General features: G+C 33.3%; 2 protein-coding genes across 2 annotated transcripts in view; one reads left to right on the top strand and one right to left on the bottom strand.

Moving 5' to 3' along the window:
* The window catches only part of LOC132699151 (sodium-independent sulfate anion transporter-like), a 56303-nt gene that overhangs the window by 22254 nt on the left and 19610 nt on the right, over positions 1-14439 (bottom strand). The window contains exons 2-4 of the mRNA XM_060665696.1: positions 7400-7548; positions 3173-3349; positions 2702-2968 (exon numbers count right to left, since the gene is read on the bottom strand). Coding sequence (XP_060521679.1) covers positions 2702-2968; positions 3173-3349; positions 7400-7548 — 593 coding nt within the window. The remainder of the gene's footprint in view (positions 1-2701; positions 2969-3172; positions 3350-7399; positions 7549-14439) is intronic.
* On the top strand, positions 3912-5342 carry LOC132699554 (uncharacterized). The gene is made up of 2 exons (XM_060666343.1): positions 3912-3933; positions 4004-5342. The coding sequence occupies exons 1-2, from the start codon at positions 3912-3914 to the stop codon at positions 4726-4728; spliced, it is 747 nt and encodes a 248-aa protein (XP_060522326.1). The 3' UTR covers positions 4729-5342.

The following is a 14439-nucleotide window of genomic DNA, read 5'->3' as shown; positions in this document are numbered from 1 at the left end:
ACCAAACTAATGGTTTACCTAGCCAGAATCTTAAGCTATCAAGGCCTACAGGTATTTTTTTTTTTTAATATTTAACTTCTTTTTTAAACAATATAATTTATAATAAATTGGTAATCGACCATAAGACACTGATTTTTTATCGTTTTCCTGAATTTCATATCAGATAGTATGATTGCGTTTTGTAGATCATTTACAATGTTATGAATTGATTTACATTCAATTCTTTATGTTTTCAGTATTTTATTTTGAAAGATTTGGCAATTACGCTATAATGCCATCTAGATATTTTTTAGGTAACAGTATCTGAAAAGTTAAAGCCGAACTGTCTACCCGTAATTACTGGAGTTTTACAAGGAACTATATTGGGCCCACATTGTTTGGTACACATCCCGTTTTCGTCGATGTTTTATTGTCAATATCATATGTACGTTTTTGCCCTCTGACTATAGGGCAGCAATAAATACTATGAAATTAAATTTTAATAAGTTTGTAAAGCTAAGCTAAAGCTTAATCCAACAAAATTTGTGGCCATTCTTTTCGGAACCAAGGGCAGCGTTAGTGAAAAGATTTTTCGGTGGCATTTTGCTTCAGGTTGTTGAAAGCACTACATGTTTAGGCTTAGTTATCATAACTAAAATTTTCCAGGCATATATCTCATATCTCTTATATCTTTATTTTATTTTAGTATTAGAAATACTAAAATAAAAAAAAACATTTTTTAAAAATCGTTCTCCTATAATATTTGTCATCATATTAATTCACTATGTTTAAATTAAACTGAATCATAAGTTTAAAAAGAAATTAAATTTATTTATTTTTACTTCTCGCTTAGTTTCATTACCTCTCTTTCCCCTCTCCCTGTAGAAATTCACGTTGTTGGGTTTTCAACTCTCTATTAAATAAATTTTCTTTTGTTCATTGAGTTGCTATTTAAAATTGTATGAAATTATTGAAGAAAACTTGTGTTGATTGAATAATTATTCTTAAATACATTGGTATTTATTTATCCTTGTTGTACTTTTTCAATTTGAACCATACACAATCATGTTTTTTCTGCATTTTATGTGGTACAAGAAATAATAAATGTTATTATTCAATTATTTATTCATTTATCCACGGGCCAAACGCCCAATATAAAACAAGATTCACAAAAACAAAATAGTAAAAAACAAAATAAAATAAAACAAAAATAAAACAGAATGGATATAGATAGGTAAAGACCCAACCCTAGCGTGACAAACAATGGTTTTCCAAAATATTAATAATACTGTAGGAGTCGACAGGACAGTATCGACATATATAACAGTAGCGAGGCATCAACATATTATTATACAATACTGATCTGACAATGAAACAGTTTCACTGTTCACACTTTTAGTTCATTCTTAAATATTTTTGCACTCTGGAAGCAGTCAAAAGTTGGTCTGAAAAGCAATTTGCTAGTGCGGCTGATACCTAGAAGGAGTGGTTTATTTTGGTCTGGCGTGGAGGAACGCGAAGCCTAATCTTACATAACAGCTCAGGTTCATGAGAATTTGAATGCAGTAGATTATAAAAAATGGTGAGATCCCTATGCATGTGACGAATTTGGAGAGATTTGCAGTTCCGAGTAATCGTCGTCCTCAAGTCCTAGGTGCTCCTTAAATGCTATATACCGCAGGAACCTATGCTGCACAACAGCAGAACAGTAACCTGAGAGACGGAATACTTTGGAAGTCCACTGTACAACGCCTAAAATGCCCAAAATCTGATCTTAATAAGATATGGTGGGAGGCCATCGGCACCGGGTCCTCTATGTTTATCTAGATTCGACAGTTTCTCGTAAATAGATGAAATCGAAATGTTCAAGTGTGAAAGGTTGACGTTTCCAGAAGGCAGTGCATCTTCAGGGACACAGTCCTTGTCATTATACATATTAGAAAAATAGTGTGCAAATAAATTGACAATATCCTCACCCACACAATAGGTCAATTTGCCAAAGTGCACAACCCATGGAATAAAGTTCCTTTCCTTTTTACTTTTAACGAACTTCCAAAAATTCTCTCTTAAGGACGATTCAGTCAGAGATATATAAAACTGCACTTTCTAAAATTTACATTTTGCTCTTATGTTTGAAAATTTCTTATAGTCTGCATATAATCCGGTCCCAAGATATCGTTTAATCTCTGGAGAAAACTCAAATGGAAACTTCTTAACCGAAAACTTCTTTAATTGAAGGTAAATATCGATAGCTAAATGAACTATATCGTGGAACACGTTGACCATATCCTCAAGGGTTTTGGTAGTAAATAACTTGTCCCATTTGAACTACGACACGTTCCCCATATATGTAGTAGATAGTAGTAGTAATAGATATGTAATATGAAAAAGGAATTGTACACTTAAACACTGAAAATATGAGATAAGATAATATATTTTTCTGTCGAAATATTATATATGTTGTTTAGCCATATTCTTTCTAACATTTAAACTTCGATATGAAAAAAACAACTAAACATAATATAGGTAAGCTTTACATTCTTGAAATCAGGAAAAAACATTCTATTCAAACAAATTAAAACATACTGGCAAAGTATATGACATAAATACTTTGCCAAAAGATAATAGATACAAAGAAACTTACACTTTTTGTATTTAAAGTTTTTCTCTAACCTTGGTATATGTTGTTTTTGGAAATTCGACGGACTGAAAACTTGCTTACCTAAACCAAAAAATCCCATGACGAGCTGCACCAACCCGGTTAAAAAACATAGCAAAATGGCGTATTCAGCCCCCTTGCCGCTCGTTGCTTGAAATGTCAAAAGGGCCGATATGGCTGTGGGCCCTACCGGTACGTCTTTGCAGCTTCCGAATACAATATAGACGAAGCATCCCAGAAACGAAGCGTACAATCCGTATTGGGTTGGCAAGCCTGCTATACTAGAATAGGCCAGGCCTTGGGGGATTACGGTCAGACCGACCGATATTCCTGCAAATAGCCGTAATTAGAGAATCAACACAAAACCATCTCGTAATTAGGAATATAATAAACCATCTTAAGTATATACATTTTGTTTTCCTGTTTTCGCCTCGGAAATAAATTGTGAGAAAAACTTTTGACATTTCAACCGTCGGATTTGAATTACGCAAATTAGAATCCTATCTTCTAACGCGAATAAGCGTTATTATTTACCTGCTATTAAGTCACCCACCGCGCAGTGGCGATCGTATTGCGGCAGCCAGTTTAGAATGGGAAAGCGTTTGTATATCGTTTTTCGCGTACATTTTTTCGCCATCTTTTGCTTTATGTCCGGCAGTATTGCTTTAACTTTATCGCCAAAGGTGCGCGGTTTCTTCGTCTCGTTGATTACTAAAAAAAATCATCTACTCTAGCAAAATTTAAGCACCGCACCTATAAAACCACGAAGCCACAATTATATGCATGAGATGCATAACGAGATAAGAAATTATTAGATAAAAAAAATCTAGTGTCACCTCTTGAGGCGTTTTTTATTATTGCTTTATATGACTTTGCTCAGTTAGTTTGAATATGCTTGGAGGGTATTGTTAATTATATAGAGTAAGGCGAGTATCCTGTTGAGATCTTCTATAACCTCAGCAGGGCATTCGATTGTATAGATCGCGACATAATGTTATGGAAAATGTCTTGCAATGGTATAAGCGGTCCTCAATTGAAATTTAATAATAATAATAATAATAATAATAATAATAATAATAATAACAATCTTTATTGTCTGACAGATTAACATCCATTTAGAAGACAATTTCATCTTGAGAACTATAACTATAATTATAATAAGTAGTCAACTATATATGTTGCAGTCAAAGCATTCATTTAGTAAATGTATACATTTACTAGTCAATGCATACATTTGCTAAACTCCGTAGTTAAAGTATTCACTTTAACCGAAATGAACACATTTGCTAGTGGATGTATGCGTTCACGGACTGCTTCTAGTGAAAGTGGGTTAAATTTACCAGGAAACCTAAAACAGTGAAGAAGATTTGGAGAAAATTCTTGAAAATGTCAACGGTAATGAAGAAAGTGTCCAGGAGATTCCACGACTTGATGCTTTAGAATCAGATATAATCTTCAGTGAAGATGTCGGGGAATTGCTAGTGGTTCAAGATGACACGGAACAGCGCTGTTCACTGCTTGACACTACCGTGACCCTACGAAAATGTGATGGATGTGACATTTTACTTAATTCGGAATGTAATAAAATGTGCGATATTGGCACGGTGCAATCACAGATCAATAATGCCCGAGCAGAATCAAAAGAAAACTTACATAAGCAAGCTAAGCGCATGAAATTAATTTCCGATGCTTCGCATCCTCCGGCGAAGGTAGGAATGACAGTAAGAATTAAGGTACCGGAAGTTGATAAAGGACGGGGAGATTCTCGTGCAATATTGGGATGTTTATTAACCAAAACGGATGATGACTATTTTCAAATTGGAAGACGCAATAGAATTTTAAAAGGGTTATATTCCAGATCTCAGTTTAGCGTGTGTCCCGAAAATATATTAACGCCAAATGATATTCAAGACAATGCCATTGAATTACCATTACGAACTATTGCAACCAAACAGTCGATAGGTACCGCACAGGGATTTTCTAAATGCCAATGGAAAACAAAATGCACAACAAATAGATGTGCATGCCTTAAAGCAAAAAAAATGTGCAATTCCAAATGCCATGGAAGTTTGAATTGTTCAAACAAATAAAGTGTTTTTCTTATTTATAAATGTTAGGTGCTTTGGTATTTTTATGTTATAACTAGCTCTAGTGCAATAATCATTATTCGCTAAACTAAATTTTATTTTGAAATTCATCAATTAACGCTTTGACTGCAGTTACTAGCTAAAGTGTTCATTCCAATAAAATGGGAAGTGAATGTATGCATTGGCTAGTAAATGTATACATTACCTGGAATGTACACTTTGACTGCCACATATACACTCCAGCAGAGTATTAGTCAAACATACAATTCATTACAATATATCAAATTTACGTTTAATTAATGTGGAAAACTGTGAGCGACTAAGACAAAAAACGTCAATATGATTGCAGAAGTCAGTAAATAATTTGATCAACTGATAGGGAACACCCTTAATCAAAAAATTGGTTCTTGGAGTTACTAGGTGAAAATACAGGTGACGCCCTTATAGTCCTTTAGGGAACATGGAAGTTCAGCTGGCTCAGCAACCCAGGGCAATCCAATAATGAATTGCAAAGTTTATATAAAAACTGAAATAAAAGGTACATCCTACGATTCAACAGTGAGGAAACCTTAAACATAGCAATAAATCACTTTGTGGCAGTCCCCTAGCCGGGTAGAAACCATTTATATGAAAGTGAAGAAATTTCAGAAGAATTTGAGTGATGTACTTGCCAAATATTGGTTGCCACACTGCTGAACCGCATTCTAGTTTCGAGCCCACATAACTATAGTATAACAGTTTTAAAGTATGTGCCCTTGCAAAACCTTTAAAGTTTCTCACTATGAAACCCAGCATTTTGAGTGCACTTCCACAGGCATTATCGACATGATTTCTGAAGGAGAGTTTTGTGTCAGACCCAGGTCTTTGAAATTGTCACATTTTCTTAATAATACGTGATCCAGATGGTAATTAAAAGTTATAGTATCAGTTTTGTTTGAAAATGTCATTGCGAAACATTTATCTGTATTCAGGGGTAGGTTATTAGATGCACACCAAGAACCAGTAATCTCCAAATCAATCTGCAGAGACACACAATTTCACATCATCTGCGAAGAGCAAAGTTTGACTATCAATATTAGCTACTATATCATTAATGAAAAGCAAGAATATCAATGGCGCTAAATTGCTACCCTGGGGAACTCCGCTACTAGCCATGAACCTAAGCGTTGAGTGACCGCGGAGCTCCACATACTGTATTCTATTATGCAGATACGACTTTATGAATGCCACAAGGTCATCACAAAATCCAAGCAACCTCAGTTTAGAGAGCGGTACAGTGCGGTCCACCCGGTCAAAGGCTTTTGAAAAGTCTGTGTATAGCACATCCACCCGCCAGCAAGCCAAATTACTGACGGTGCTTCGACCTTTAAAGAAACCAAGTTGTTTATGGGTTAATGGTAATAATGGGCGTCCCTCAGGGCTCTCTATTAGGACCAGTACTTTTCCTCTTGCATATTAACGGTATAGAGAGTTTGCGTGGCTCGGACAACTTCGAGAAAAGAGCGTTTGAAAAGTTTCCTGATGACTTTAAGATATCTATCACGAGTAGGTGTGATTCATGTCTGAAACACAAATGTAACATGGTTATGAGTGACGTGAACTCTTGGCTTAATGATAATAATGACAAAACATTCCAAAAGCCATGCAGAGACATTTGGGTTCACATAAATACTGAAGATTTGTGATCGGTACATAAGGTACAGTTTCTTGGAATATTCATAGATAAAAACATGAATTTATAAACTTATTTCTTCTTTGATATTGGGGTTGGGAGCCCATATCTATTTATTACATAACCTGAAGGATATTTTAACAGAATCACAAATGTCAAGTGTTTATTAAGCTCATGTTGAGAGTAGAATTAGGTATGATATAATTTTGTGTTGATGGTCGACAAGTGTGTTCGTGGTTCAGAAAAGGGCCGGGCAGGTATTTCCAAATCTACCTTTTGTAAAACCTATTTAAAAAAATATATATTTTAACATTGTATAGTCTATATGTGTTTATGTGTTTCGAAATAAATCAATTTTGTGTTAAACAGTAATTTTCGTTCAGTGAATAAATACCTGTATGCAGTAGAAGAGTGCTTTAGTTGGTCTTTTTCCATCATTGTTTATAAATTACTGTTTGTAGTCTTCGATTATTATTATTTTATTTTATTTTTTTTGACGATTTTCTATAGACACATTGTATTTGTAATTTGAAAAATAAAGGTTATTGTTATTATTATTATTATTATTATATTATAGAAAATACTACTAATTTAATCAAAAATTCATTATATAATCATTTATTTTTCCAAGTTTTGATTTACTAATTATTTTTTGCCAGAAACTGGAAGTTTCGGAAAATGTAATATCGATAAAGCGAAATTTGAACGCTCGGATTAGAAGTTTAAAAGGACAACAATTGGATCCATACCACATACAAAGGGTCGATGCTTTACATTTAATTTTTTTGTTTGGAAATTGTCTATCGAAATTAGTTTTTTTGCATGTTATTACGTAAGTTTTCCTTTAACCTTAACCACCCCCTAAACTTTTTCGCATTTGCATGCGTAAGAACTTCTGAGAAGGTTGCTTTCTTGAGGTTATATACTTGCTGTTAATATTGCTCGAGCAGCCCTCGAAAAACAGTTGGTTTAGGGATAGGGTCTAGAAATTGCAATACTTACAAATAAAGTCACTGCTGCCTTGGAATTCGGAGCTAGCTGTTCCTTTTAAAGAGTCGGTCGACAGGGAAAACGACGGGTTCGTATAGGCGAAGGACTTTTTTGCCTCTTCATTTTCTAGGCGGTCGTCGGAATGAGTTTTATAAACTTCGCTAGAACAATAAAATAGTACTTTATGTACCGTTTAAATAAATTACACTGCTACAAATGCCACGTCCAAAAACTATACAACGTTTTATTATTAAATATCCTCGAGAGCTGCACAAGAGATTTTGCTGGATAATGTTTCCGGGTTTGATTATTTTGACGGAGTTACAAATGAAATAGAAGTGATTTTCGCGGTCCAAGGATATTACCCATAGGTAACCACTCATTGGTAACATGTATATATTTATTAGAATTAGAAATTAAGAACTATACATCTGTGTGTTTTCGGGGATTCCCAAAGTTCTTGAGGAAATCGTTTTACCAGTCCCACAAACGGGCTTTCAAGAGATCGACTGTGAGTATATGTCTACAATAATTACAAATGAGGTTATGAGGTGCTTTTGATTTGCTTTATCACGGTGTTTTATTGAAGAAACTTAGGCAGTTTGGTGTTAGTGGTTCTCTGTACTCTTGGTTTTCCTTTTGCTGGCAAGGCAGAACTTTCAAGTTAGATTAAAGGGTTTCTTCTCTGCTTGACTTAGTTGTCCTACCAGGATCACACTTGGTCCCAAAGTAATTTTTGCAGCTTGTAGATAATAATATATAATAAATAATCTAAAACTTTTTAGATGTAATGGAATCGTACAATAGCCTGAGGATCCTAAACTATTACAAAAGAGTTTCGTTCTGTTGATTGGTATTCGGACAATTTAAAATTAGACATGAATAGAAGAGGTGTTATTAATTGTGTAATTGAGAGTAATTAAATGTATTGAATGTCGCGAGATTTGCGTGATCTGAATTTATAGTTGTACTTTATGTTTTGTATATTCCATCAGTTTTCAAATATGGTTCTATAATTGGGCGTCCTAACTATGAAGTGCATATAAAATGGATGGAGGTTATTCAGAGAAAGTTTCTTAAATCTGTATTGTATACGGCCAGGATTTTGAGCAAATAATAACACAGTACAAGTTAGATACAGAATAGGAAACCTAAGATTGTTAATAATAATAATAAAATTAATGTTAAACCGAAAGATAATATTGTCTACTCTTATCCACCGAATAGTTATACTGGTCAATAAGTATCCAGAGCTGGATCGTTTGAATAAAACTTTAAGTTCTTCTAAGTCTGTGATCTTCAAACTAGTCTGTGATGTTTGTGTGTTTACTCTTTGAATCCATTTGATTGTACATTTTAATTGTTTTATTGTTGCCTGCTCCTATATTATTTTATACTTGCGTAATTCTTTTGATACATATTTAATTTGGTTAAATTGCTCTATTATCTGCATCATGTAGCAACGTTATACTTATTATTATTGTGAATATTTTGAAAATAAACATCTTGCATTCAAATAAGTTTACACAGATACAAATGATGCATTCAAAAGTTTACAATACTATACAATGTCCTATTAAAAGTTATTGAAAACTACAAAAGAGAGCTTTTAAAAATTTTAAACGGTTTGACGCGATTTGAAATTTGGGTCGCTTGATTGAGATTGAACGAGCAATTTTTGTCACTTTCACATTGAACGGAAATGACGGCAAGTAGCATTTTATGCAATGATATCTCAGTTTTTGCAAATATCATCCTACTGGAAACAAACACATTTTATTTGATGATTTGATTTTTTTTGCAGCATTTTGAAACTAATACTTTCAAAAACCGTTAAACAATAAATTTTCAGCGTGAAAGAAACAAGAAAAATTTTATAAAAATAAAATATTTGATAAGAGGCGTTGCTTCTGTGGCTCCTTCGGCTGCATTACAGATTCTAATAGTTTGTATATTATTGCTGTTGTCGCGTGCTGGAACAACTGAAAAAGTTCTTGACAAGCTCATGTAGCGAAAAGAAAAAATGATATAGTTTTTTTTTACGGGAGGCCTTCGACGAGCACTTTTTAGGTCGGAAAAATTAGAATTATGAAAGATTTTTCTACAAGACACATATTTTGAACTAGAGTGTTTTGTTATGACAAAAAGTCGATGACTTTTGTGATACGTCGAAACCAATAAAAATTCTCAAATTTGTATGGTTACACTTTAAAGGGTTGCAAAAAAAATGTAGCCATTTCACAATCACAAATTACTTTCTTGTGTGAACCGTTATAATACGTGGTAATCCATACTGCAGAAACAATGGCAACTTGGCAATTTCAACTGGAATAAAATACCGTAGTACTTTAAGTATCTTTTGACGTTTATCTATCGTTAGTACCGCTAGTTTTTGAAAAAAAAAACTTAATGCAAAAATGTTGTAGGATTTAAGGTGTAGATTTAAAGTCACATATTTTATTTCATAAAAAGAAAGGACTTTTCGCGATGGTTTCAAAAATATATAACATGTAATAGTTGTTTTTTACATTAAAATCAGAATTAGCTAAAAATAAAATAATCAGTTGATTATGCATATGCGTCACTATAACGCCACGTATTTTGTTTAATTATGAAGAGTTCTGACATATCTTGAATATTATTATTATTCAAAAATGGATTAAATGCATGTATTTTGCTACATTTGTTGAATTATTTTAGCAGATTCCATGGAATTTCTGGTATTAGTGGCATTGGATCATCTTTCCGATTGAATTTCCGGTACGCGCGTGTTTTCATCCCGTACACAATTTTTTTTTTTCAGGTTTCTGATCGTCTTGTATGTTCGCTGACATTTATGGCAAACAAGGCTTTACTTTAAATTAAAATGGAAGATTTTTTTTATTTCAATAATAATTATAGATACAATGCCGGACGTCGAAATAAGTCAAGATCGGTAGCTTACTTCTAAAGTCAGTGTCAGTTCATTTTTATGGATAGCGGGAAATGAATGCGTACGACGCAACGTGTTTGTTTCATTTTTTAGATTTCTTTCACGCTTAGCTAATTAAGGAGAATATACATTTAATGTTTCAAGATATAAATAGTTTAAAACACAACGACATTGCTGGTAGGAAATTGAGTCTCCACCGCAGCTAATTGTAAACCATACGAATCGTTGGACTATTGTGATGACATTCAGCTTTTCTATTCTTTCTGCCCGGAGGACATAGTAATTACTAATGAGTTGATAAATATTGATTCATTTCAAATTTATGTCATTCTCTTCACCTAAATCCTTGTAAAATTGTCTCCATTCCATTATGTTCAGAGAATGACGTGTTAACTGCTGACTAACCAAAACCATAGAAGAATTAATCTGATATGCCATGAGATTCTTCCTTCTGGGACAATTGATAATAGACTACAATCTATTAAACAATTAAACTTTACCTAAAAATGGATGTTCAATGCTTAAGTCACTTGATCAACATAACTATTATCTCAACGACATTACAAGAAACCTCCTAAATGTAGCCAGGGTTTACGTTTAAGATTACTGTAGATGTATTTTTCGATACAACATGTGGCGATTTTGACCGAAATCTGATCGAAATCGAAAGAAAGATTTAAAGTACATATCCGCTGATTTGATGTAGCTTTCGGTATAATAAGTGGTGGAAAAGGCGACTTTCGCTGTAATTGAAATTAAAAGTTTACCGTATCTAAGTTTGTTAGGATCTCACAAACTGAAAGGGCTTTGTTGGGATAACATTTTTCAGAGATGTGTTTGACATTCGGTAACGTTTTTCTGCCAAATAATTAAATGTAAAGTCTTTAAAGGTCTCTATGAAAAACTTATGTTTACTTACTATGCAAAAAAAATTAATCTATCAATTCCACCCATAAAGAAGACTAAAAATCTCTATTCCGTTGCAATATAGAATTGTTTAGTGATGATAACTATATATTATAATGCACAAGTTTGTATTTTATTCACAGCCTAATTCCTCTTCTCTCTTCTTTATTTTTTCTGTATACCTCTTTTTCTTCATCTGCTGTTTTTGTTTTTAGTTTGATTTGTTGTCATAGATAATTTTTTAGCTTTTTCGCCATTATCCCTGTAACTGAAATCACCAGCCACTTGGACCTCTTCAAGCAGTCAGGTATATTTCACGTCGATGCACAAGCTCTGGTATTACTTGATTTTCCCGCGTTCTGTTCTTTCCATGTAACAGGTTAATGGGCAGGCAGGTTTGTCCTGTCGGTTGTAATCTACAGTTCTATCAGTTTCGTAGTTATATGCTCAATAGTTTCACCATTACGAGAGCACATTCTACACACACCGTGTACAGATTGGTTCCCTATTATAATTTTATTATAATTCCTAGCTGCGACAACTCAGTCTTGTACTGCCATAATAAACTCGAATGATGACAGTATAGTGGATAGATCATGTGAGAAAGGACGAAATCCTCAGAAGAGCTGGACTAGCAGATTGAGAACTTTTCGCGACCATCAAGGAAATAAATGTTTCCTTTTTGAGAAGTATAATACGCGAAGAACGTTATCACTTTCAACTTCTTATCCTCCAAAGAAAAATAGAATATTCGTCGCCTGAAGAGTATAGTTTTCCGTTGGTCATATCGAGCAACAACATCTGTCTGTGTATGTCAGCGCGTCTTAGGCCATGCAGTGCTTTTTCCTGCCATCTTGCTTTTGAAACATCCTTCTTCTAGCATGTCTACGTTTATTTTGTTTATGTTCAGGCAATGCATTCTGTGCTTTGTAAGGTTTGTTTGGGTTAGGCTATTAAGTCCCCTCAGAATTCCGATAGATTGCAATTGCATAAGTGTTAATAGCAGCGATCAGATTGCGTGCATCCAGTTTTGTGCTTAATTTGTTTGTTCAATCCGACTATGTACATCTCCTTAAGTTTTGCTTTAAGCTTAGTATAGTTTATGTGTTTATTTCTTTAGGTGAATTTCAGCACATTTCTCCAGCCCAAATGACATTTGAATATCAGAGTCAAATGCTGTTACTATATTTTGTAGAGTAGAGTTTGAAGTAATGAAGTAACACGTAATGGTTCGTCAGTTCGGGGTGGTACCCTTTTTCGATTTGGTAACGGAGAGAGGACAGAGGATTTAGAGATAAACAGAACAGCAAGCGGCTGAGAGACGCAGGTTATAGGACGGTAGTTTTTGAGATTCGTTAAGCCTCCCTTCTTTGAGATCAGGAAATTAACTTAGGAAAATTTGATGATTCTAGAAAAACATCGTTGAACACGCCATTACGAGGCAATATGATGTTTCATTAATATATTCCCTTATATCTTCCTCTGAGAAAGATATCTCCGGCATCAATGGTATATATTTGGTGTTTTCTTCTAGTGACGGTAACCATACCGAACCTTCATTAAAACTGACTGCTTCAGACCATATTGTTCTAATTTTTGGGGATAAATTGTTTCCCTCGGGTGTTGATAAGGTGCTGGTTCCAATTGGCGTTAGAATTCTATTATTATTATTACTATTATTATCATAATTATTATATTAGAAATTGAGTTTTTCCATGAATAAAAAAGTGATTCTGACGTCAAATGGAGAGATAATACATACAGACTTGACATTTGTGAAGAATTAATACAATTGCAAACTGTTTCAACGTAAAAGCTACAGTTCCTGTTCGGCCATCGATAATGCGAAAAGTTATTTGCGAGTAGTAAACTGCCTTTACGAAAATATGCCTTAAAGATTGAAAAATAATTGCAAAAACGATTAAACAGGCGATGACGAAGCTTGGCATTGCAGTCGCGTGGTATCCAAATGAAGAATTAATGGAAATGAAAACCGGAACGTGTAACTTAGATTAATGGCATCTGCCTTAACCGTAAAATTAAAAGTGCGGCTAATTCGCCGTAATAAAAATTCCCACGGTACATTCCGACTACGGAAAATACGGCTTAAAACTATTGTAAAATTAATTTTAAACGATTCCAAGCGATATTCTATTCAGCGATCCGTTTGATTCGATTCTACCGCAATATTGCTCAAGGAAAATACCGAACTACTTTGTTGCGCGTCGATCGGTTGCGTAATTTTTTCTAAATTTGATTTCCAACCCTCTACGATATACGGACTGTCCGAAACTTACACCTGCGATCGAAAGCTGTAACTTTAAACGATCTTTCGATATTTATTTTATTCCAATATTACAATACTATAAATAGAATATATTAAAATGTTACAATTTTGTTGGTTTCAAAAACCAATATCTCCCAAAACCGAAATTAATTAATTTATGATATGATAAAATTTTAATATTATTAATTAAAACTTGAAAATAAAAAAGGAAAGTCAATATGAAAAAACTAATCATACCAGCAAACACGGAAGAGTTATTCAAAATATAGTTTTTATGTTGTAAATAGATCATAAAATTTTGGCCTTAAAAAATTATGTCAGCTGATTAATAGGTCGATTAATTTTAGGCACGATAAGATTTCTTTGAATGTTAGCTGTAGTTTGATAGTTATGATTGATTTGGACTGATATTTTTAAATACATATTTTTTCAGCTTCATCTTTAAGCTATTTTCGTTATACCCCTCATTTTTTAGAGTTTCTTTTTTATGATTTTAACTATTTTTGAGATTAAACTAAAGCAATTATATACGTAGTTGACAGAATCATTAATGAGGATTCTGGTCTTTTCTATTAATTACTATATTTTCATTTATTTATTTAGAAATAAAGTTCTCACTGAAATCCATTTATTATTATTATTTTAGTGATCACACTGTATTTTCTTTAAATGTTCCTAAAACATAATTTATTTCGAGTGAATTGATATTTGTAAATGTATTCAAGCTCATTAAAAACTTGAACGATAAGATCTATAAATTAGCTCATTCGTTAAAACCAGAGTTTTTTTTTCCTCAAAAAATCATCATTCATGTCGAAAAGTTGCGAAATAATATAAAATGATTTCATGTTACACTTATGTAGCATTAGTATTAATGTGTATGCCTATTAATTAATTTATTATTATTTATTTATTTAGAGATATAAT

This window comes from Cylas formicarius, unplaced genomic scaffold, assembly GCF_029955315.1.
Source record: "Cylas formicarius isolate icCylForm1 unplaced genomic scaffold, icCylForm1.1 PGA_scaffold_3__17_contigs__length_32017465, whole genome shotgun sequence".
Taxonomy (NCBI): Eukaryota; Metazoa; Arthropoda; class Insecta; order Coleoptera; family Brentidae; genus Cylas; species Cylas formicarius.
Note: the sequence above shows the minus strand (reverse complement) of the source record. Positions and strands in the feature narration are given on the sequence as shown.

What these genes read in the sequence shown, in the direction of transcription:
- LOC132699554 (XM_060666343.1), top strand. Translation starts at nt 3,912, where the DNA reads ATGAACACATTTGCTAGTGGAT. An exon ending in GAACACATTTGCTAGTGGAT is followed by an intron (nt 3,934 to 4,003) that starts GTATGCGTTCAC and finishes ACAGTGAAGAAG; the next exon opens with ATTTGGAGAAAATTCTTGAA.